The sequence below is a fragment of the Gymnoscopelus braueri genome (genome assembly GCF_963280865.1).
Source record: "Gymnoscopelus braueri genome assembly, chromosome: 1".
In the NCBI taxonomy this organism is placed as follows: Eukaryota; Metazoa; Chordata; class Actinopteri; order Myctophiformes; family Myctophidae; genus Gymnoscopelus; species Gymnoscopelus braueri.
In genome coordinates this window covers 17,650,952-17,676,369 of record NC_137603.1, presented here as the reverse complement: position 1 = coordinate 17,676,369, position 25,418 = coordinate 17,650,952, and the positions used below count along the sequence as shown (strand labels likewise).

At 41.3% G+C, this 25,418-nt stretch overlaps 1 protein-coding gene across 2 annotated transcripts in view; it reads left to right on the top strand.

Moving 5' to 3' along the window:
• Positions 1–25,418, top strand: part of uacab (uveal autoantigen with coiled-coil domains and ankyrin repeats b) — a 51,856-nt gene that overhangs the window by 7,290 nt on the left and 19,148 nt on the right. Inside the window, exons 1-2 of one of the 2 annotated variants that reach the window (XM_080438838.1) lie at positions 21,571–22,345; positions 23,178–23,308. In XM_080438838.1, the coding sequence (XP_080294964.1) occupies positions 22,310–22,345; positions 23,178–23,308 (167 nt within the window). In that variant the 5' untranslated portion in view covers positions 21,571–22,309. Of the gene's footprint in view, positions 1–21,570; positions 22,346–23,177; positions 23,309–25,418 lie in introns of those variants that run through there. The other variant, XM_080438837.1, reaches the window with a different exon arrangement.

The following is a 25,418-nucleotide window of genomic DNA, read 5'->3' as shown; positions in this document are numbered from 1 at the left end:
TGATCGGGGTCCCTCAGGGCTCTATACTAGTGTCTTTTCTGTTTTTTGCTCTACATTAAAGTTGTGAGCTTGTAGACCTTCTATTTTCTGCAAAGGGTTTCCCTAGAATACGAATGCCTGGGGTTTAAGTTGTTAAACGTTGTTGGTTTATGGTAAGCCTATACCATAACCTTGTGAATATGTTCTGTCCCCCTCAAAAACAAAACCTACTGTAATTCCTTCTGCACAAGTGCATTTAAATTTGACAACTGACTGTAATATATAAAAACTTGTTTTTTATAAAGGCACCTCACAAACCCCGGAGTACAGTAAAAACCTTAAAGACGGGGTGCCGTGATTTTCTGTGATTTCCCCCCCCCCCCCCTAAAACACAATCATCAGGTATTATGGTTATACTAGGAGGAAGATTTTTTTCAAAAAAGTGTACAGAAATGGTTAAAATTATGTTTTTATGTGGACACGCCTCCAGTTCATTAAGTATACCTGGTTCTCACCTTAGCACCTCCTCCACCACCTTAGCACCACCCACCTGTCCTAGTCCCTCCTCATGCCCACACCTGTTGTGTTATGATAATGAGGGGGACGGTATATTTTTACTATGTCACTAAAGGGCTGTTTTTCTATTGGCACGTTTGACCCTCAAGGTTTCAGCCTCCAGGTAGAAACTCAAAATAGTCAGAAGACATAAAACACCATAAAAACACCACCAGGGCTTAAGGAAGTTCTATCAACCTCATAGACACATGAAAAACAGAAAAAGTGCAAAACCATGGCACCACCTCTTTAAGTGTTAATTCAAGCTAGAGGGTGTTCAAATGTAACCAAATGTACCCGTCATGTGAAATATGACCCCTTTGGCTTTCCAGAGCAGACCTACACACTCACAACGCATGCACATTGCGATGTTGTGAGCATGTAAATTCGTGTCCATACATTCCAGTAATTCATTTGCTAATCGGTAGCAGCAGTAGCTAGAATTAGAATTGATTATCTAACTGGTTCACTGTTGAATGTGTCAGATTTGTTTTTGTAAGATAACGGAAGCACTCGGACATTCCACAGCATCTGTAGCAGAGGGGATTATGATCTGTATCATGGACTCATACCATCCTGGGACCTAGTCTAGCTTGGGGTAGGCCTGGGCAATAAGTCAATATATCAATATTGTCTAAATTGTTGCTGACATACTATATACTGTAGGTTTGAGAGCTGGCTTGTCTTCACAATCTGGCATTATCTCCCAACAACTACAAACAATGGTATTGTGACTTAATCACATATAGAATGCACGTGTACCAGTTAAGGCTGTCACGATCATGAAATTGTGCTTGACGATCCATTGTCATACAAATTATTGCGCTTAACGATTTTAAATGTGTTTTTGGCGTTGAACGTTGGAATAGAAATTGTATTTCTGTTTGCCTTTTAGGCTTTGTAAACAAAAATTGCACAGGGTAGATATGACAAATAAATTAAATGTATAAAGAAATGACTGAGTGACATGTGTAATTTTATACTTTTAAAATATTTGTGAAATAGCCGATTTCGCTCGCAACTCGTCACCTCAGAAAATATCGCCTCGCGAGCTTGTAGATCTGCTATTTTTTTTAAATCTTTGAAAATGTTGAACATTTTTCAACATGGAAACGATTATGACAATTAGGCAAAAACAAATTTTCAATTCAAATACTTGATGATAATAATATTAATAATAATTGTGACAGGCCAGCGTTGTCCTATACATCATCACAAAAAAGTTGCATCCGAAAGTTATTGTTTGGGGCTGAAATCCACACCATTTTCTAAATCGTGTTTGTCAAGAATGTTTGAGCACTGACACAGAGTGCGTAGTATACTGTACACAGCTCGCTGTAGCAACAAGCAGTTCATTAATGTCTCTAAATTAAGTAATTCTACCAAAACACCAGCACTAGTTTTCTGTTTCAGTTTGTTAAAAAGTCACAAAAAGGTATACATTGTTTATTTCTTTAAACCAACTTTCCATAGAAAAAACACGATAGGATGGCACCTCTTCATTTAATGTACAGGAACAAATCCTAGAAATGCTACAGGAAATTGAGTTTCATTTATTTTTAATTAGTTTTTGCTTTGTAATCATGCTACATGCTGCTACTGTATCTCCTACATTTGGCTACATGGTCTCTCAACCATGTCACACCTCTTGTTCTCTCTTGCGATACACCAGGGAAATAATCTCTTTGCATGATGGATACATCCCCGGCAATCCTCTGCTGAGTCATTAACCATCCAGGAACAACATCCGATTGTGATGATTGAGGTCATAAACTGTCCACCTCCCATTAGAAAAATAATTCCTCCTATAGGGTTGAAGAATCATACAGTGCAAAGAAAAGAGACACTATCCAAGGATGAGCTTCCAAACAACGACCACTCTGTGACGGCAGTGTAGAGGTGAAATGCCACGTCCCATACAATCCCCTGCCCTATGTGCTCCACTGGCACAAACCCTCTATGGAGTTCATCCAGGAATGAGGTACTCTGTGTTGTATGGCCCAATTAGTTGTTTATGTAACCGCAATCCCATTAGAGGATATTGTTGCACACATTGTGATGTTGGCACCTCTCTGGCCTCGGACACCCACTCTTTTCCCTATCACCTTTCTTCCTCGAGTCGCCAGTATGTTATGGCCAAGTTTGGAAACCAGCCTAATACTTGGCCTACTGTCTCCAAAGAGTCTTGTTCAAAACTCATGTCTGTATGTATAAGGGATGCAACAGTTCTCTGTATTATATAGTACCGTACGGTTCGCCATCCACAGATCAATATGAACTTGTTAGTTTTGCAGTTAAATTTCGCATTACTACTTTACATGCATTTCCTAGTGCCACATTGGTGAAGTGGTGACATAAGGTTTGTTTGTCCCTTGAGCATATGATGAAAGACTGACGATAACTAAACAATGATTATTGTGTTTGTGAAAATATGACACCGGTCATATACTGGAATATATCTGAAGGAAAAAGCTTTAAAGCGAAATAAAGAAGGAAATGGTAGCATTTTTCCTTGTCCTTGGGCACAAAACATGTACCGAAACCGTGACCCAAAACCAGAGCTACATATTGAACTGTGGCCTAACTGTCTTGCTGCATCCCTAGTACATGTATGTATTAGAACTGGGGTGGTATACATTTTTTGTTGGCATGGTAATAAATCAATGTGTACCGCCGTTTCTTCGGTTAACCGCTGTTAAAGATAGAATTCTAAAAATCGTATTTTAGATCAAAAACAAACAGTGGAGTTGATGTGAACTTTGACAGTAGTAGTAGTCGACTACGGAGCCCCTAAACTTTAGGGCCTAAAGGGTCATCTTCTATTTAAAAAACAAATAATCAACATAGTATGAAATGAATCATATGAATAAAGCTATTTAATGAACAGGGTATATATACCAGGGGTCAGCAACCTTTTTGACATGAAGTGCCATGTTTTTATTTCCTTGATAGTCAGCATGCCATATCAACATTAAGTTTAATTATGACACCACATCAAAATGAAATATTTCCAACAGATTTTGATTGTCCATAAATATAACAACCTTTTTTTTTTGTTCAATATTTGCTTTCACATCAGGACATTGTAATAAACTCAGAGCAATAACCCACCTACGTATCTTGCAGACTCCCTCCCCAGTCAGAGTTCAGAGTTTGAATGAATGTAGAATTATGTGCTGGATGAACTTTGCATACAGATGTGAGGGGACTTGATATTCAAAAAGTCTCTCTCTCACACTTATGCCAGTGATTACCCTTCTCTGCACCCGTACCTGTTGCCTACGCCTGGTTTATACTTTTTAGGCTGTTATTGTTTTATAAAGACAAGAATGCAGGCAGCTGGTAAATGAACATGGACAAGTAATAAACCCCTCCCAGGTTAGGCGACGGTCAAGTTGTAAACCTTAGTCTCTACAGAAAGTAACACACTTTTGCGTTCCAAAAATAACTGATTTACAATCTGACAACATATTGCATCGCGATGCGTTGTTAGCGTGTAGATCTGCTCTACAGAGCAGACCCAACCCCGCCCCCACCCCTGACCGTTTTGCAAGTGACACCCTTACAACAACAGAGTAGCCTACAGTAGATAGATGGAAGACAGCCAATCGTGACACTAAACAATGATTTATCGTGAATAATTAGTTCTACAAGCGTTTCATTCTATAGGATGCCTACTGCTTTTGAGGTGCCGACGTATGTTGCTCGTAGTGACAGCAGAGCTGCCTTTACTCTTCCAGAGCCACGATATTAATTCACATGTCAACTAGGACCAAATAAATTAATGCACGTTACATACGTAGCATCCATTTTCTTTATTCAGGGAAGTAAGGCAGTCTTTCCACTTGTGTATAAATGACATGACATGGCCAATGATACTGTAAGTAGGCCTATAACCACGACATGCCTAATGATAAGTAGGCCTATAACCATGACATGGCTAATGATAAGTAGGCCTATAACTACGAGATGGCTAATGATAAGTAGGCCTATAACAACTTAAAATCATTCAGCTTGAAATTCCTGAATGCATAGCAAGTTGGCAACACAATTTGAAATAAGTTAAGGACTTTGTACGGTGAACAAAAGGTTGGTCAAATAGCGATAATAGCGGATCTACAAGCTCGCACCTTTTAGTACACTGGTTTAGACAATGCATCTGCAGCTAAAATAATTATAATGGGTATGTATAGTATTTTCGATTTTGGTGGGCTATGTGCAAGCATTGACAGTAGCAAAACATTATGTTACTATGACCGCTGTTGTGCTAACTGAGTGAGAGTTTTGAAAGAGTGCACTCGGTATTGAGAAATGCTGGTCGAAATTATATAAAAATATATTTGTTCTATGCTGTTTTGTAACCATGTTACAACTAAATTTGCTGGCAATAAAATTCCTTATAACTCCAATAACTTGAATCACATTTAAGATATTGGAACATTTGCTCACACCTTCTTTGAGAAAATGAGCAGGAAGTGGAAAGTGTTGTGTCAGTTCTTCCCAAGTGTGTGAACCTCTACCATCATGTCATTTGATCTACCCTTCCCATCCCTCCTCTTCTGCCTCCACCACATTATCATCTCCCTTTCTCAGTGAGGTGATGGTCGAGTTTTCCCGCAATTTACAGGATTTCAGGTTTGTCAGACCAGCACAATCCATTGTTTTCGCTTGAGAAGTTTACAGTTTGCTTGTGTCCTCTTCTGGCTTTTATGCATTTCCGATCCCGCCCGTGATCCCCCCCCACCCCCTGAGGGTAAAGCTTTTGGACAAGGTGACCCCTGTTGCCCTTGAAGTGGTGTTGTTTTACAAACTATAGACAAGAGCAGAGATGGGTTTGTTGATGGTGGTATGAGAGGGTAGAGGTAGGAAGGACGCTGTTGTTGGGATCATGGGAGAAAAACGCTGATGAAGGCCTGAGTAGCCGAAACGCGTCCGTTTGTCAGAGACTGCTGCTGCGGTAAATAATCAAATTAAAAGAAAAATCACCTTGTGAGTGTGGACTGTTTCTGTAGATGAGATCATGGAGAAACACATCTTATTTCAGTGCTGCTTTTGGGCATACAACTTCAACCCCATGATTGAACCTTTCTTCTTAGTTTTTTTAGATGTTTTACTTAATGAACTAATCAGATGCGTGCAGAGTGTTCAGAACCACCCCATTTAGTGTGTTTGTTGTGTTTTTACTAGATTTACTAGATGATGAACAACAAAAGCTGTTTGTTAAATGAACAGAAGAAGACTAACAAATAGTGATTCTTTTGCTGGATGTTGTGATTACAATATATTAATTATGGCAACCACACTAATTAGGGCAATCACACCTTGTGGATGAAACCTTTTCTTTTATCAGCTGTGCCATTGACTGCCGTCTGTGCACAGATATGCACAACAAATAAGTCCAAATGGTCTCCATTTTTAAAAGCCCAGTCTATAAATATTATATTAATTGAGGATGAGGACTAACAGCACCTGCAAGGACATTGTTCTGTTACAGTCTGAAAGGGCGTAACAGGCCTGCATATAACTCTGTTTCCACTGATGCGACAGAAAAAAATAGGATAGGAAGGAGAAAGCTTCTAAAACCAGGAAGAGACTGGATGGAGGGCAGGAATGGGGAAAGAGAGTTGGCAGTAAAAACGTCACACTGTACTTACCACTTACTGTAGAACTGTGCCATCATGCACTGTACTAATACTGTAGCTGCACCAAGTATTGCACACTTTTCTATGCTACGCTGTGGTCTCTCTGTCCACACAACTTCAGAGTTTAAATAAACACTCAAGATTGTGCAGTATACCGTCTGCTTTAGTGTGCTTCGTTTAACCCATTAAGACCGGGAATGCATCTGTGTAACCACTTCAATTATTTTATACTTTGGCTATTCAAAAATAGCAGATATACAAGTTCTTTTTTTTTTTCTTAAATCTTTATCCCGCGAATTTTGTAACCCATTTTTTTCACCCGGTGCCAATTTCCTAAGTGATCCTGGGCGCTACACCTGCCCTACACCAGCACTACACCAGTCCCCTTCAGCCTAGGGAGGCCAGGTCCGAGCTCATGCTTCCTTCAATGCATGAGAGCCTACTGACCTTCTTGTCACCTGACAGGGGGGAGTTTCCCTGGTAGGACGTAGCGCGTGGAAGGAACACGTTATTCCAACCAGTTCCCTTCCCCTCCATCAGGCGCCCCGGCTGTCATGGGGGAGGCGGTATAGCGACCAGGATTACTACATGTTTTTGTGAGGGTATTAACTACCCTAGGAGACACGGGGAGAACATGCAAACTCCACACAGAGTAGGCCCTTTCACCAACCCCATGGTATGGGTGCTGATGACGCGGAGGAGAAGACACGCCCCCAGCGCCCACAGCGTCCCCGGCGGGAATCGAACCCAGGACCTTCTAGCTGTGAGGCGACAGCGCTACCGACTGCGCCACCGTGCCCCCCCGCAGATATACAAGTTCATAGCACGGCACCGAGTGCCGCGCTATGAACTTGTAGATCTGCTATTTTTGAAAAATCGCGAACATTTGTGCAAATATTTAAATATATATATATTTTTTTAAAGGGAAAGGTTTTGACTCAAATCTTTGCTTCTGGGGGTCCCTATTACAAAATATTTTGAGATGAGGGTCCGCAGTCAAATACGTATAATGTTGGGGGTCCTTGGCATGAAAAGTCTGAGAACCACCGATATAGCAACATGAGTTTTTTTCAGAAAACTGTTAGGATTTAGAAGACATTTTGTAGAATCGGCCTCAGGTCTCAATGGGTTAAGTTTGTGTGTGAAGGGCTTAATACCCTTGAGGCAGGACGGAGCACTCTTGTTTCTATTCATCAGAAGAACCCACCCTGGCTCTCTGCCCCCTGTGACGTCTCAGGGCAAAGCCCTTACTCACCAACTAACCACTTGAAATGACGACAGAACTATACTTTATTAACTGAAGAATTCTCTCCATCCCATTGGCAACATCCCACCTGTCCTTAACCCATTAAGACCTGATGCCGATTCTACAAATGCCTTCTAAATCAGTATTTAAATCACACTTTCAAGATAAAAAAAAAAAAAAATCTAAAGTAGCAGATGTACAAGCTCACAGTGTGGCACAAAGTGTGATCTTGTATATCTGCTATTTTTGAATAGAACGCTAAAATCTGAAATGACATAGATGCTTTCCCTATTTGGACTGACAAAACTCCCCCCACTGATGTTAATGAATGTCTCTGATGCTTAATGGGAGTTGTATCTCACTGTATCTCAGCGGTGTCAAAAGAATTAAAGGCTGTGAATGTTCCTGAGCAGAGTAACAAAGGCAAAAGGCCTCAGTATATAAACTATGGTAATTTTCCGGGAACTTTATTATGAAGATTTCAACAAAGTAAGCAGGCACAGCTGAAGCTATTGTTCAATTACCCCAAAAATGTTCTATTTATGTTGTGCTGTTAGTAATTAAAGTTCTATAGACAATAAGTTGTGTAAAGGCACAGTTAATTTATTTCAGCTGCCAGCAGATGAAAACTGATTTCACAATACTTTTTGGGGGGGATGGGGTTATGGGGAGAGAGAGATAGAAAGCCACATGATGTTCCTAGCCATTTTATGCTAATGACTTGCATGATCTTACATGTATATGTTACAGTACATGGTCATGCTGCATACCAAAAGAAGAATATTCTCCATGAGAGGTAGAGAATGGAGTGATTGTTTAATGACATTACACAGATCTGTAAGTAACACCACGAGTTTGCCTTAAAAAGATTCTGGGCCTTGCATAGATAGGCCTATTACAGGGCTGGCAAGTTTTCAATATACTTTGGACTGGAGTGTAAGATCTTGTTTGAGTATATGTGAGTTATGGAGACTGTGAAAGGTCAGTAATGGTGATTTATTTATTTTTACCTGTCTGGCAAGGTGATTTAACAAGATATCTGATTAGATGTATGCTTCCTTATTTCGAGTTGTAATCGAGTTGTCCAGACGTCCATCCATTCCATTCTCATGAGCACGATATCTCAGGAATGTCTCAACTCAAGGGAATTTTCTTAAAATCTTGCACAAACAGATGAGATTTGGTTGTTCAAAGAAGCTCAAGGTCACTGTGACCTGTCGTCCTTTCCTATCTATCTTGTGAGTGGAATGACTGGACGAAATTTCATTTCAATTTCAGGAGTTTATACGCTAATTATGACATAGGCTAAAATAATGAAGTTACGATTTTGGTGGTCAAAGGTCAAGGGCAATAAAACCTCATGTCCTTCCCATTCTCATGAAAGTAAAATGTAATGCCTGGAAGGAATTTCATTACATTTGGCTCAAACGTTCACTTGGAAGGATCAATCCAGCTGATAGTGGCAGTAGTGCTTTTATAGAGGGAAAATTCACAGATTACCTATATGATGCGTGAAACGAGTACAAACTAACTGTTGTCTGTGTCTCCCTACATGCCTGCTCGCATCTCGTTGAAAATTAATTACAAAGTGCGTTGATCGCTTACCGTCTGAAAAAGCCTTTATGCAGGAAGCAAGCAACTGCAGCAAAAGCCTTCCGTTTACAGCAGTACTGTCGCTTGACATGAATGATTAGTGATATTGCATCAATATTACATATCGTTGCTGTCGGGCAGAAACCAACTCCATTTTTCAGCTTTTATTTATTTTTTCATAAATCAGTGCTATTGAACACCCTTTACGTCTGTGTGTTGGTTAAAAAAATATTGAACCAATGAAAAGTATTAAAAAGCGCTTCTGACAAAACCAACTAACTCCATTGGATCCTCAAACTTTCTGCTAAACCAGCTGACTCCACCAAAGGGGGGTGGAGTTAGCTGGTTTTGCTAACTCCAGGCTCCACACCCTTTTGACCTCCAACCTCATTGTGAGCTTGGAGGTCCATTTAGCTGTTCTTATCAATGATGAACAAAACCTCCTAACAACTTTTTGTTTTGCTTTTTCATTTCCTGAAAAATTAACATTTAGGACTTAGCTGGTTTCTGCCCTACAGCAGAGATATAGAACATTGCAATTGCATAGCATGTTGGTGAAGTAAGAGTAAACTTCTGACTTCCAGTTGAATGACTTAACAATAAGAGCTACATCAAAATAAGAGCAAAACTAACAGTAATAGGCTGTCACGCTATGTAAATGATGTCATGTCACATGGTGTAAAATGTGTGTGAGAAGTGCGCTCCTCTGAGGGCAGATCTCTGCCAGGCTTGGTTGCCTACCCAGGACTGTGTCAGTCATGGGGTGCATTGGTCAGGACACTAGGAAGCTGTGGAGGGTAATAGAGTTTGTATGACAGAGTTTGTACTGTTTGCATTTTTGGTGCCCACGATGGGCAGAATTGAAAGCGGTTTTTGATGGTGCACTTTATAGAGGCTCCTCAACAAGCTATGTAATTAATAATGTGTAACTGCATTGAAGCAGTAAAATTTGTTCTAAAATCTATTCTTAGTAGAGAAGACCTTGAATTTGGGATTGAATAAAAAGTGGGGCAAATGAACAACAACAGCAACGTCTATTTCAAGGATCCTGGCAGTTTATATAAGTGTACAATATGGTACTTTTTGTAGCATTGAACAGCAGAATGTGTTGAGATTATCAGATCTGATTCATTTCCTCCTTTCCCCCTCATGTCTGCCTCTTCGTGTACTTATAGATCTGCCTAAATGCATTTCTACTGTACATAGCAGCATTACTTGTATCAACTATGACATAGAGGTTTGTTTTAGCCCAGAGGCAGTGCTGGCAGTGGTGGCTGGCGGTAGCGTGACGGACTTTGTGTGTTTTTAGGATTAAAGTCTGGCTCCACAGGACAGCATGTTATCATCCCTCAGCGTTGGAATGGCAATGGTTCGCCAGTTTTTATTTATATTTATTTCAGAATTTAATTTAGAGGATAAACCCCTTGAGATGCATCATCTCGTTTTCAAGGGGGTCCTCAGGCAAAATACATAAATAATAATAATATAATGATAATAAATCCAATCTTCATAGTAACATCAACAAGGACATACATGTACACATAATGGCTCCCACCATCCCAGACCACACTATATCTGTTACATGTGTCATCTGTAATAAAATAATGTAATAAGTTACTTACATAATAACATTATTATACCCATTGTACCTGTTGTCAGATTACTTGGTGGTGCAGTACCCTTTATCATAGTATTGGAGGCCAGTCTTTGACGTCGGTACTACAAAGTTGTATTGGGGACTTCAGATCTCCATATATGGGCATTAAAAAGGAACACAGACAGACATACAGAGATCTCCATATGAATATATTTCTGTCTGTCTGTGTCCCATTTATACAATAATTATAGTATTATAGGTATAAATTAGGGGTGCAGCGATTTTCGGTTTAAAACCGAACCATACTGTTCGCCCTGCACGGTTCAATACACCTTTTATAAGGCGGAGTTCCCCACGACCCGCGAGTGAAACCACACTGGTTTTGCTCGCCAAAAACAGCCGACCCACAAGCACCCTGACACATTGGGAGGCTGTAGATGGTCTATATTCGGCGGGCGACACCATCGGATTGATAAATGAGCATAATAATGATTAGCCTACGTTGTTGTTGTCCTACCACTCGTAGCAGGAGCTCAAAAAAAGGTATTTCCGTCAGACATGTCCCATCAAAGACTGTAGATAGGAACTCTTCCTGTAAGCGTTATAAGCATAACATCCTTAAATCCTTGTGCTGAGATTAAATGCTGATGTTTAATTGCCATAAACTAAACTTTTAAGTGATATTTTTCTTTGCGACAGTATCCCTCTCTTCCCTGCACACATGCTTTTGCCTTGAGCATAATAATGAAAGTAAAGTCAGTGATATAAGGTCAAAATAAAATCTTGAAAATAATGAAAGGCAGAAAATGCTGGAATGTGTTACTTTGAATAGAAAACACGTTTTTATTGCTAATAAGTGAAATTAAGAACATTTTGGAAATATTTTACATTTGTCTTTTTACTGTAACGGAACCGAACGGAAACCGTGATCCAAAAACCGAGGTTTGTAATGTATTTTTAAACTGTGATGTCGTTGAATTGCACCGTATTGTATTACTCGACGACACTGCAAATGAGTTAAATTACTCGGTGTAATTTCGAGAATAAATAAATCTTGAATGAATGTTTGAACCGAACCGTGGGCTAACTGAACCATTGCACCCCTAGCATAAATGGGACACAGACAGACAGAAACCTACAGAGAGTTGTGGATTTCCGATTCTGGACAACCGCCGGTACGATCGACTTCGTACGCGGCACATCACACCACCACGTCACGGACAGTTCACCTATCACCAGTCTGTTTTTGTCTACAACTTAAACCCTTCCATGCCTCCCTGCCCAATCTGATCCGGAACTCTCCCTAACAACACTACATCAGGGATATAAATAGTGTGTGTGCGTGCTTGTGCGTGAGGGGTTCTTCACAGAAAATATGCAAAGTATGTGGAGTTATATTTTTCCCTTACTTTTGATGATTTGATTATTTTGAACCAGACTTAGCAGCAACCAATAGAATGCATCCAGATTTAACAATTGATTAAAAAGAGTAGAGTCCCTTCTCGCCACGGATTTAAATTGATTTTAGTTGATGGTTTCAGAGAAATGCATAATGTTTTATGCTTTATAGAGAGTGAGAGGGAAAGGGGGGGGGGGGGGTTGAGAGAGAGGGAGAGAGACTGACTGATTGGAATAGCGGTGTTGTGGGGGAAGAGAGCGGAGTGGGGAATAGGAAGAGAGATAGGAAAAAAGAAAACAAAAGAGTAGGGGAGGGGATACAGGGGAAGAGAAAAACTTTCTAGACATCATTCTACTAATTACATGGGTCTGTCTATAGCCTATACCCACTACAATAAGAAGTTCTAGCTTATTCCGCTTATGCGTTCTTCAGCCGTTCACGACCAGAAGGCATAAGTGGAGAACACAATGAGGTCGTCATCAGGGCCCCATGCTGGGCAAGCTATACAGCAGGTCCCATGCAGAGAGCTGTGAGAGCTCTGTGGAAGAGCTAGCAGGGAGGGATTGGTATGTGGACCTGGTGATTAGTAGGAATGTAACAATATTGTCGTTATCGCCATATCACGTTAACAGAAATATGGGGGGGTCGGGGGGTGTCTGAATGACCTAAATAGTGGTTCATCTGTTTTAACTACATCAAATGTGACGGGAGGGTGCTATATGTTGCCCTCTGTTGGATGGATGAAAGAAAAATAAGAGACGTGGAGTCATTTATTGACTGAGCTTTCATTAAGACTAAACCTGCATTTGTGAAAGAAACATTGAACGGTACCATTTGCAACAACACATGGATGCTCGTTAGGCTCATACAGGTGTAAATTGTAAGCTTAGAAAACATCTCACATTTTCAACGTAACCTGCGGGGCTGATAGGACCAACGACGTATATTGTGCTGCATTGCTCCAGAGTGTTTTAGTTTGTCTAGTTTAGAGGACAAGTTACTACTTGTACTTGTATCCTCATTGGAATGTAGTTGCGTCGATGCCGGGAATCTCTTGGCTTCCTTATTTCGGAAGTAGCTTATTTATTTCACTGAATGACCACGTGGCCATGTTTATGGTCAAACAAATGCCGTCGATATAGTGAAAATAGTGAATATGAATGTCTTATCATCGCCACTGGATGTTCCTCATAGATTACAATGTAGCTAATAGCTATTGCATAACCTTGGTGTAATCATTGACCGAGATATCACGCCGTTAAGAAAACCTAGGCTTCAGTTCATAATCATAAATCATCTTATTTAACATCAAAGGTAGTCTGTGTGTACGGTAGGTACACAGGGTTTCAATTGTCTCAAGCCACTCCCCTCTGCTCACATTCCTTGCCCTTTTGCAGCATGTGTTTTTACATGATGCCTTTGCTGACATTGGCCAAAACATGCATCATCCCCAGCATTTAGTGTCCAAGTGCCAGCATGCCCCGACAGCTTCTTGTTTCACTAAATATGGGCATGGAAAATGGAAGGCCTGCCTGGGTGTTACTTTGTTTTCTATAATAACTTCATTATGTGGTTTGGGATTTAAATATCAGCCTGTGTCATCTGTTTGAGCTTCTTAATGCTGTTTGTGCACTCTTGCCCTCAACAGTATGTAACATGGCATTATCATAAGGATCAAGCAGAGGCACTGAAAAATCCACTACTCTAAATATCTCCAAGGTCTTTTTCTTATACGTTTTCTCTTTTCTAACTGATGAGGGACAACACTATGTCCAGGGTCATCCTGCATACTGTAGGTATATTTTCATGAGTTAATGGAATGAAACCCACAAAAAATTGCATTTTTAATGCAAATATGCATGTTTTAGAACGGTATATCTAGATGTTACTTTAGCTTTCCTGCATGGTGACTTTCTCTGGCCCCCACTGGCTGGTTGGAAAACAGCCTGTGGGGGGCCACTGTTCTCTCTCTCTGCCCTCCTTTCTATGACCCTCTATCACTTTATTATCAGGCCAGCTGAAATAATACCAGTCATACCGGTGGCCATCTACAGCCAAAACCAATAACCTTGGCTTGTTTTTAATACTCCAGTCAAGGAACGGTGTTATTTCAATCAAAGCTATTAAAATGTGTGAGTGAGGCTGCTGTCATTGCCGGCGACGGGTATTTTTCTAACCTCGTTAATAGGTCAGGGAGTGGACTTAGGTCATCACTATGCCTTCACAAAAATCCCAGATATTTTTGCTCAAGAATTGTTTTGAAAAGTGGTGACTGTTTTTTCTCTCTCTGTCTGGGCACTGCAGTTAATTTTGACCCTGATGCAAGTCTGTTTTAATGAGAGGTGGATTAAAAGGAATTGATTGCTCACTCACACAGTTCAGGGTACAGTGACATTTCTTTGTGACATTTCTTTGTTTCTAATTTGATCTAGAATTTACTTTATTTACCATATTTGTCTTCATATTTATGTTCGCCAAAGTAGTTGTGTGACCAACATTGAAATGAAGTCAAACGAGACGAGATGTACCATAAGGACACATGGGGAGAGTGGAGTATTAATGATGACTATGATAAAACTGTCATTATAGCAAAACAATAACCTGTTTCCAGATAAACAGATAATAAGCGGTCGCCTTTTAGACAGATAGAGCTAAAGTCTGCCATTGTTTAGTAATGGGCCCAGGCCTTATTATCTACGCTGTGTCCTTGTGTCCTTGTCCTTGTGTTTAGGCTATGCAAGACAGATTGTCATTGTACAAACATGGCATTTAACAATAATTTCTCTTTTATCAATTTTATCTTTTCTGCAAGAGTCTAGCCATCTAGGGTTGTGTGTGCATGTCAGTCTGTCCGTAGGTAATCTCGCAATCCTCTGGACCGATCACTGCCAATTTCAGCCAAACTGCCAGTATGTTTTCACGGATGTTTTATACTTTTTGAAATATGCAATTTTAGTCAGTGGGGCTGAAACCTTGCTCAAATTTGCTGTAGATATTACATTTGCAGATGGTATTTCTAAGGCTAAAGTTAAAGGTATGGAACATTTTATTTATTTATTGAAAACACACATGCTTGGTTCTGATGACTGATATTGGCCTAATTCATGAGGGGGCTGTGTTTTTTTTTTTTCAATTACTTTTATTTTATTTTATAATTTTGTAATAAAAAAATAAATATGTATAATATATGTTTTTTTATTTTACTTGTTTTAACAAAAACACAGCCCATCACTCATTAGAAGGACAATCTCAGTCACCAGAACCAGGGACGTGTTTTTTTTATGAGTTAAATATGGTTAACATGTAGTTAAAACGGGTTTATATAGGAAGGGGGAGTGTCTGATAAAATACCCCTTTAAAAAGCTTCCGATTTTACTTTCAAAATGGTGCAAGAGCCCTGCACAGACTGGCCACATGAATCACCAGATACACATGATGGGAGTCGCACGTTGTTAGACCCTGTCTTGTTTTAGGAAAGCACTCTTCACCAGAAAAAAAATTGATAATGCCACTCAATAATACCACTTATTTTGCCATAGGGTGGTTGGAAGGGGCAAAGGTCACTTGCATGGGGCCACTTTAGAAAGCCGATCTCCTGCCCTAATGGCGACTGTCGGAAGTAGAAGAAAATAGCAAGGAAAAGTTTTGCCCCCTGGGTCTGGGTCATAGGTCACCTAAAAGAGTGGGGCTCAGTCAGCAGCTGGCTAGACAAGTCTCCATTTCGGATCTTTCGGCTCCAAGAGTGAGGATATCTTGGGAATGATCTTCAGGGAACAACCCAATGTCCATTTGTCTTCAAGGGTCTCATTGGTAGGACTCACTCCAAAGGCACTAATGAGTAATGAACCCAGACTCTTCTCATGTATCAAAAATCTGATCTATGATAATCAGCCATCTGTTGGGGTATTTGACGAGACACATTTGAGTCACCCCAGTGACAAAAAGAATGACATATCCGATTTTCCTCATAGATTTGCCATCAGTCTTTGTTATTGCAAACCCTTACGGTAGGGCCGAGATTAAGGACAAAATTTAATATGACTATCCTTTTACCAAATACCTCTATTGATATTGTGACAATATTGTGGGGATGACTATTCGTACTTTGACAAAATATGTAGTCAATGAAATTTTTGGCAGTCAGGTAAGTTCATAAAGTCACATTACTGTAATGTAGCCTTTACAAAAGACAACACTTAGACCGATGCCATACCACAATATGATATCCAAACAATATCTAGTCTCTTATCAAGACATGAATATAATATTATACTGTATATATATTATATTACCCAGCCCTATCATATTGGAATTCTACTGTGTAGAGAGTGAGACCCATTCTTCCTGCTTTGACCCATCTCCCAGGATACTTGTAGGTTGGATGGCTTGATTCCTTTTTCAGTCTCTCTCCACCAGGGGGCGTGGCTGCACATCTGAGGGGTGCCCCCATTGGTCGAAGCCTGCTCTTTGCCCAGTGGGAATGGTCCTTCCTTTAGCAGCCATCCAGATATTGTTGCTGTCGGGTGTAAACCTTGAATGTCCAAAACCATTCCTTTCTTATTATTTTAAGAACATTTAATAGTTGTGAGCTTGTAGATCTGTAATTTTCACTACTTTTGTGCGACACTCTTGTATGATGAAATAGTGCATACAATTTCGAAAAGACATTTATGAAATATGGAGATATGAGGTTTCTGCCCCGCCATGATATTTCGCTAGTCTACTGATGGGTGGGTGTCTTTTCTTCTTCCAGAGAGCCATACTGACTTCAATAAAGTGAGGGAAGGGATATTGGACATTTGAATTGAAACTTGAAACCCAAAGTTCTGATGTTAAATCTGCCTGCACAACGATATTTATCGTTTATCACATTTATTCATTATTAACAGGTGCATGTGGATTGATTGATTGAAGTTTTTATTTATGTACTCAAAAAGGTAACAATCAATTACCATGAATTGGAATCAAGTTAAATTAATTTGCCTCGGGAACCGTTAACATAATGCTGCCTTTTATCAATGAGATTTTTTTATTTGTATTGTATATTTTTATTTGGGGGGTCGTTTTGTTTACCTTTTTGAAGACATCGCAGGCTGGATTGAGATGGTCCACAGGCCCTTGGGCCGTATGTTGCCCATGTGTGGTCTACTGTCTGTCTAGCCTGCATACCAACACCAGCACGTCTCTTCCTTGCCCTGAACACTTGGCCTAAACCATCAACTTGGCATGCTCTAAGGAGAGGGAGGAGTACTGCAAATGAAAGCATCAGTCTGTCTGTCCCATAGCAACAGACACTTTGTGCTCCTGTCTGAGATTACTGCTAACTTGCCCTTCCCATCGACCTTCTTAAGTTCGCACATCTCCACTTTTTGCTTTACATTTTATATGTTCACTTTCTCTCTGCCAATTCATACTGTGTGTTATATTGTGCAGAAATGCATTTTACACACACTTGTCCACAGGGACAAGTCCCTGCCGCCTAGCACTCTCACCGAGAGGCGTTGCAAGAGTGACAAGGAAGTTGCTTATATTGCTTTATTATCTGCCGGTAATTTGTAAGTTCCATACAAACCTTGAGGGCTCCTCTTCTACTCCCCTTTATGTCATTTATATACTTTTCTGAATACTTTTGATATTAGAAGTAAATGACATTAAGGGAGTTTGAGCTCTTTCATCGATGTGGCCAAAATGAAATGTTCTTTTGCTGGACAATCATTGACAGGATATCCCCCCCCCACTTGCTTGGATTTCAATTGTTTTTACTTAATGGCCTAGAAGATAAACCCTTACTGGCAAAGCAGTTGGCAGAGTGTTCTAGAACTCTCCATGGCTCTGTTGCTGTTATTTGAGCTCGTACCATAATGGTGGTGGCTGGTGTTTTACAGTTTTCTGATGGGGGATATTGCTCAAATAAATCATTCAGACAGCATGATTGTGGCACTGTTGAAGTCACACTGCAGAGTCTTTGCAGACAAGTGTGGAGATAAAAACATTCTTTGGCATCACTGCTTGGGCCTTTTCACAGGCTAGAATTACTTATGTTTTGGTGTGAAAAGCCAGTGATACAGGTCTGTTGGCAGTCAAAGAGCTCAATCGGTGAAATATTTTACATTTTTTATTTGTTTGCCTTTCTAGAATAGAACATGACAAACATTTCTGAACATTTCCATATGAAGGTGTGCCAAAACGTTGCAATATTAATATGTAGTCCATGTCAACATTTACAGTCAAATTTCCATTTACAGTCACTCATATACTACATAAGTGGCTGTTGGCGTGGACACCCAGAGACATTATAGAGGCTACAGTAGGATCTATATTATAATTTATTTGGTAGTCCATGTCAACATGACAGTCACTCATGGAGGTCATATCATTTCTTAAGGATAATGGTAAATGAGAAATGGCATCAGAAATCAGTTACTTCCATTTTCTGGGTGTTGTTGTTTTGGTATTCTTTCCTGTTGTGGTTCCTTTTGAACCCATTGGGTTAAAATGAACCACCCCAGGGTTCACCTGGGAGCAGCCTGACGTCACCTCTTGCAGAAGTAGTCCAGCTGTAACACAAGGTGCTCTCATATCACGCGCACGCACACACACACGCACACACAAAAACCCCCTTCTGTCAAGGTTTGTCTTGAGACAACACCGCTATTCATATGTCATCGGGTTCTATCCTGTAGACACTGTAAGAGTTCCAACTCTCTAACCACAGACACACCTTACAAGTCTGCATGCTGATTGAGGTCCTCGAGTCGACCATGAACCTGCTGGTTGTTCATGTGTCATGGCTGAAGACAAAGGGCGAACCGTGCCTTTGCTGTTAGGGCTCCTTGACTCCTTGACCTACCTAAGGAGCTCAGGCTTGCTAAATCATTGTCTTCTTTTAAATCACTGAAACATACTAAACATGTGTTTGATTCTCTCTTAATGTTTTATTTCTCACTGCACTTTAGATTTGATAGGACATGTTTTTTTATTCTCTTGCCGACTTAATATTTTATTTAATGTAAAGCACTTTGTTGACATGTTTTGCCAAGTGCTTTTATAAGTAGTTATATTAACATAGAAATTGCAAAGGTCAAGATCTCATGACATCATCCAAGTGACTTTACAGATGTCTGCTACGATCACTGTCATCTACTAGCCATAACCTCAGCAAACCAAATACTGTAGATGTGGTTTCATCATTTCACATTCAGCAGACATCTTTATGTTATTGCCTCCCATCCCGTCTCTTGCCCACCGCTCTCGGATGGCAAGCTGGCGTGTCCTGTTGGTGACATTAGAGAACCGTCACAAGTAGTGACAGTCTGTAGAAAGTGATCGCCAACCTTACGTGATGATAACAGAAGGAGTCTCTAATTAACCCATTAAGACCTGAGGCGATTCATTAAAATGTTTTCTAAATCCTAACAGTTAAAAAAAAATATTTGAATATTTTTTTAGGTTTTAGAAAATGTTTAGAAGCGGCCTCAGGTCTTAATGGGTTAAATAACAAATGTAGGCACCGTATGTAACGATGCAGGCAAAGTAGCTTGACATGGCTCACCAAAAACATCAATCTGATGAGCCGTGTAAAACGAGGACATAGAAAGGCTTGGACTTTTGTTCAGCTGTGCTCAGAATGAACTACTATGTGGTTTCTAAATCATGTGAGGCAGAATTCTCATTTCATTTGCTTTCTTTTTTTATTGTAGAATGTTGTAAATTGTCACCATGTAGCCCCTAATGTTTTTTGCAATGTTGCAATTCAATTTATATATTTTTTAAACACTTTAAAGTGAGCAACTTGGTTCTGACTGGATACTCCTACTAGACAAGACGTATTTACTTACTCTTTGGCAAGACTCCCATGCAAGTCCAATCTAAACTGGTGCATGAGCAGAGTGAATCCAAACAAACACGCCTGTATGGGATATTTACGTGACTTGGATGTACAGTGCGCCCTGTGGCCAGGTCCCATTTTGGCGCCTTTGTCTCCATGCGAGGGTGAGCAGTTTTAGTAAGTTGACACCCAGTTCTTCATATGACATGTCATGTGGAGGAGGCCTTTTTTGCATGTTTGTGAATATCACCACTGCTCTGTTAACCCATTAAGACCTGAGGCCGCTTCGAAACATTTTCAAAATCCTAAAAAAATAATCTGAAAAATATATTTTAAAAATAATTTTCACGATTTTTCAAAAATAGCAGATCTACAAGCTCATAGCGCGGCACTCGGTGCCGCGCTATGAGCTTGTATATCTGCTATTTTTGAATAGCCTAAAGAAATCTAAAAGTGACACAGATGCGTCCCAGGTATTAATGGGTTAACGCCAGCCTGGCAGCGGACAGTAATCCGAGCCCACAAGGAGCTGACGCAGGGTGTGTAAATTAAACGTGTCCACCTTCCACCTCCTCCTTTCCCTCCAACTCTCGGCCTCTCGTCGCTTATCCTGTCATATTATAACCTAATAAAAAAAGTGACGGCGATGTCTTCCGCTGGAAATAGAACGAGGCTTTTGCTACGTTTATCACGTAGGTGAGAGCGTAATGGCCGAATCGTGTTATTTTCGACCGAGCAACGCAATCGTACGGCAAAGTATACATTTGTGTAATGGGGGGGCTGACGTCTCAGACAGCTGATTGTAAAAGGCTGACACCTAATCCTGCTACCGTGCGGCTGGGATCAGGGAGCTCTGCTGCCACACCACCCAGTTTAGACGGACGGGTTAACCCATTAAGACCTGGAACTGTGTCATTTTTAGATTTGAGCTAAAAAGCATTATTTCACACTTTGGGCTATTCAAAAATAGCAGATATACAAGCTCATAGCGCGGCACCGAGTGCCGCGCTACGAGCTTGTAGATCTGCTATTTTTGAAAAATCGTGAAAATGTGTGCAAATCTTTGAAATATATATTTTTTTAAAGCAAACATTTTTAACTCAAATCTTTGCTTCTGGGGGTCCCTGGAACAAAATATTTGATGGGGGTCCGCGGCCAAATACATATGATTTTGGGGGTCCTTGACATGAAAAAGATTGAGCACCACTGATTTTCAGAAAACAGTTGAGATTTAGGAGACTCGGAGAATCGGCTTCAGGTCTCAATGGGTTAACGGCAGCCTCTGGCCCAGCAGCATCCAGCAGGGGTCAGTGCCAGGACCACTTCAAATGTGCAAACCATAATCCCCCCCCACCGAGGTTAATATTTTCAGATGGAGGCGAGCGAGCGGAGTGTGTTGGGGGGTGCCAGCGTAAAGCAAGGTCTTTTGGCAGGCCTTGTTCCGTGCTTGCGGTGGTGATAGACACCGACGCAATTACTCATGGTTAAGGCATGCACAGAATGTATTCTTAGCCCCTGTCTTCCTATCAGACACTGGAGAAAGGTTGGAGGGTCAAAAAATAAAGAGGTAACCAGTCTGCAGGGCTGTCTGCACCGCTGATGTTTACCGGGGAGGGGGGGATATTTTAAACCGGGGAGAGCTCACATATTTACCCCAGAGAGCTTGACTGACCTTGCCATTTGGTGGGGCAAAGACGCCTGAGAGACTACTGATAGACAGGAGCGCTTCAGTTTAGCCCTGCTGAGCACGTAGCTGGCGGCTTGTAGAGAGGAGGGGAAAATAACTTACCTGCGATTCAAGACGAGAGGAGGAGGAGGGGTAGAAGACTAATCAAAACTACATTGCAGCGAGGAAAGCACGGCAGAAGAGTGAGCAGGCTTTTAGAAGGCTGACTAATAGGGGAGGATACAGGGAAGGAATATACTTGAGCGTGGAGAGCTGTAGCCAGGCTGAGTTGATTGTTTTTTTCCTCCAGAGGAGGAGCTGCAGTCGCCGTCCAGGGCTGGACCCGGGGCTGGCAGGGCTGGTCCTAACTGCTTCTCCACCTCCCCATCTCCACCTCCTCTTTATACCTCCTTCCCCTCCGTTTTAACTGAAAGACCACACTGCTGTGCAGTAATGAACTCACAGGCAGAGCCCGCGAGCAACTGGGGAATGCACAGAAAATCCTGGCAAATCAACCTCTTGTCCTCCAGTGAGGAATTGACCTGGGGTGAGCTCTTCCAGCAGAGGACCCCCACTGCAGTCTAAACTGTTGCCAGTTTGTCCTCCCTCCTGGCAGTTGTTTTTGCACTCACTGGCTGAGTGAATTGTGTGAATCCCAGGGGGATTTTGTACACACACATTTATATATACATATATACCTTTTTTTGGGGTTGTTTTTTCTTTATTTATTTTTGTTTTTTGAGAACCGGAACCCTGGCAGCCTTTGCAGTAACGCTGTGCAAGGACCAGCTTCATTCACCCAAGATGAGTCGCTGGCTGAAATGCACATCCATGCACTTTGTAGGTATCCTCTGTTGACATATGGAAAGTTTGTTTAAACTAACAAGACCTCTCTAAAAACAGTTATTGTATTTGGATGCTTTCTTTTTCTTTTTTCCTTGGAGACTGAAAAACCTAACACTGTTTCTCTCCTCTGTATTTTTCTGGGGCATGTTGAGGGCATGATCTAGGTTGTCTTAACTGTAAGCCAGTACATGTTGTTGTTTAATGGAATTGTGTAGGTGCCACTGCCAATGGAGTTGTGGTTGAGTCGGAAAGCTGCTTGACTGTGCTTAGACACTGAGGTAGATTATCCCACACAGATTTCATTGCACTCCTTTCATTTTGGGCCACTGTGTGGACCCCACTCAAGAGTCAGAGTGCATTCTTGACAAAAGTGCATTCTTGCACTAAGAGCTCCGTGTTCCCACGCTTTTTGTACAAGCACTCAAGGATATCTTTATACTATAGGGGCGAACTGACTCTGAACGGAAGTCAAGGAAAGTTAGTAGTACCGCTGTTATTTATTTCATGACTGCATTAGAGATACATTTGAGATAGAATCAAAATGTTAGTATATTATGCACTGCAGGTTCTGAAGGTCATCACGAACATTAAATGTGTGTGTGTGTGTGTGTGTGTGTGTGTGGGGGGGGGGGGTCATTATTGATCCGGTAGGGATCAATAAGAGGGGTATGAGTGTCAGTCTCCTGAAAACACCCCTTCTCTCAGCAGTGATGTCTTTTGTTTAACTATGTATCACAGCAACCCTTTTCTCAGGTTTTTGTAAAACATTTAAAGTACACCCCCCCGGCGCACATGTTTTTGACACTCCCTTCTCGCCCCTCTGCAGAACACTGATTGGAACAAGTATGACGACCGGCTGATGAAGGCGGTGGAGCGCGGGGAAGTGGACAAGGTGGCCGCTGTGCTCAGCAAAAAGGGTGTTATCCCGACCAAGCTGGACGTGGAGGGACGCTCTGCGTGAGTGCACACACACAGTTACACACAATCTCTCTCTCTGTCTGTCTATTTATCTGTCCCTCCCTGCCTCCCTCCCTCCCTCCCTCCATTCTGTCGTGTTGAATAGCAGCACCTCCAAAAGTGCTTAGTGGGTCTAATTCCAAGCACTGAAGCTGTCTCCTTCATTCTACCTCTGCACATCCAGAGTGAGGTCATTGCAACACTGATTAGCCTCTCGCCTCATTTTATGAAGTCCTCCTGCAAGCCAAACCATAACCCACCCTAATAATGTCTTGTAAACATCATTTTGGAGACTCATATACTCTCAGGGAACTCTCTCCCTCCACCTGCCCTGCACATGGATTCCCTTGGAGTTCAACATCATTATGTAGCCACGTTTATTTCCAGGAATTCCTGTTTTAGCCTCCCTCTGTCTCTCAAGGTCAGTGGAGGAGTTCACGGATGGTATGAGGAACATTTGTGGTCACTCGCCATGGCCTCGAAGCTGTTTATATTGTGACCACACAGGAAATGACTTGCTGCAAATACAGATCTGGGAGGGATTCAGTCTGGGCCACTGTTCTGGCCCACTGTTCTGGGTGTATTTGGTGAGCTTTGAAAAACAATCTTTTACAAAATGTTGGATATTATTAAATTTATTGAACATGGAGAATGATAGAGGAGCATAGCAGAGGAAGCAGTGGTAGAACCGCGTCAGAAACACGCTCAGGTGGCTGTTGGACAATCCAGGGCCAATTCATTTTACATTTCTTATGGACACTGTCTTTTTTAATTCTACCGTTGGAAAATAATGGGCACATCCTTGGATGAAATGTCTTCTGTCTAAAAATGCCAACCTATTTAATTACCTCCAGCCCTATGAAAGAAGTTGCTAAGCCAGACATGTTTTCTTCCCAGGAGGTAAATTTAACCAGATTCCAACACCAGCATTTTAGGGTATCCAGTCCTCCTGACCTTGAGCCCAGATATTTGAAGAAGCCACTGGGCTGTGATCTCTGTTTCAGGTGTATTTTCACTCTGGCTTTGTTGCAGCCTCCGGCTATAAAGCACCAAATTCCAGTCAACATGCTGAGTATTTCCAGCAGTGTGTGAGATGCTTTCACGGCAATGGCCATTGAATAGACCCAACTACTGTGCACATGCACGTTGAAAAAAAAATAAACAATTACACATACTACATTCCCCAGAGATGTGGCTTGCATTATCATAAGGTGCTAGAATTTGTCGGGGCTAAATTCAGCACCTTGGCACCAGCCATGTAGTAAAACTCACTGTATACAGTCTCTGTCATCCTTGGCAGTGTTCACTTGTCACGTTCACAGCTCTTGACTCAGGACAGCCCACCCAGAACCAGTATATATGTTGTTTATCAACACATGGGCTCTCCTCATCATATCGGGGAAGGAGATATGTTTTTTTGAAAAGTCAGCTACTTTCAGCTACTTTGTTGATTTAAGCAAGTCCCTAGATCGGGGGCTGCACACAGAACAAAGGATGGTAGAGTGACGATCCAATCTTTTTTTAAGTCTACGCATCTACATCTGTGGGGAAACTAATCACTAACTGTAATCCCTGGCATATAACTTGAAATGCCTTGGGTTAGCTAATGAATTAAGCTTGAACCGCTCTCTATTAAGGTATGCAGTTTGGTTCTCCAGCGCAGCACATTGTTAGCTAGATGGTTTCTGGCAGTTAATCCCATCCACCACACCTTTGGCAGTTGTGATCGCTGACGGGGGTTTAGCAGTGCGAGAAAGAAAGCCATCTGAGATGCTTATACTGACACGTGCCCCTCCATCACAAAGCTACAATACTGTCTAAAGATAACACCGCTCGACCATTGTTTTGTAGGATTAGTGGTAATGAATTGTTTGTCTTTTATTAGAATAACAATAACTGTGAGCTGGCTGTTTAGTCTATATGTGGTTGAGCTTGATGCTGTGACGTAATCATGTTTTTTACATTTTCTAATTTAAGTTCAGGATTAATATCTATTTGCAAAGCTGATATTGACAGGGTCAGGGGGGTCAAATGAGACAAATTGATGTCAACACTCAACACTCATCTGAAGCATATAACCATTGAAATGCTTCCCAGTGTCAGGATCAGG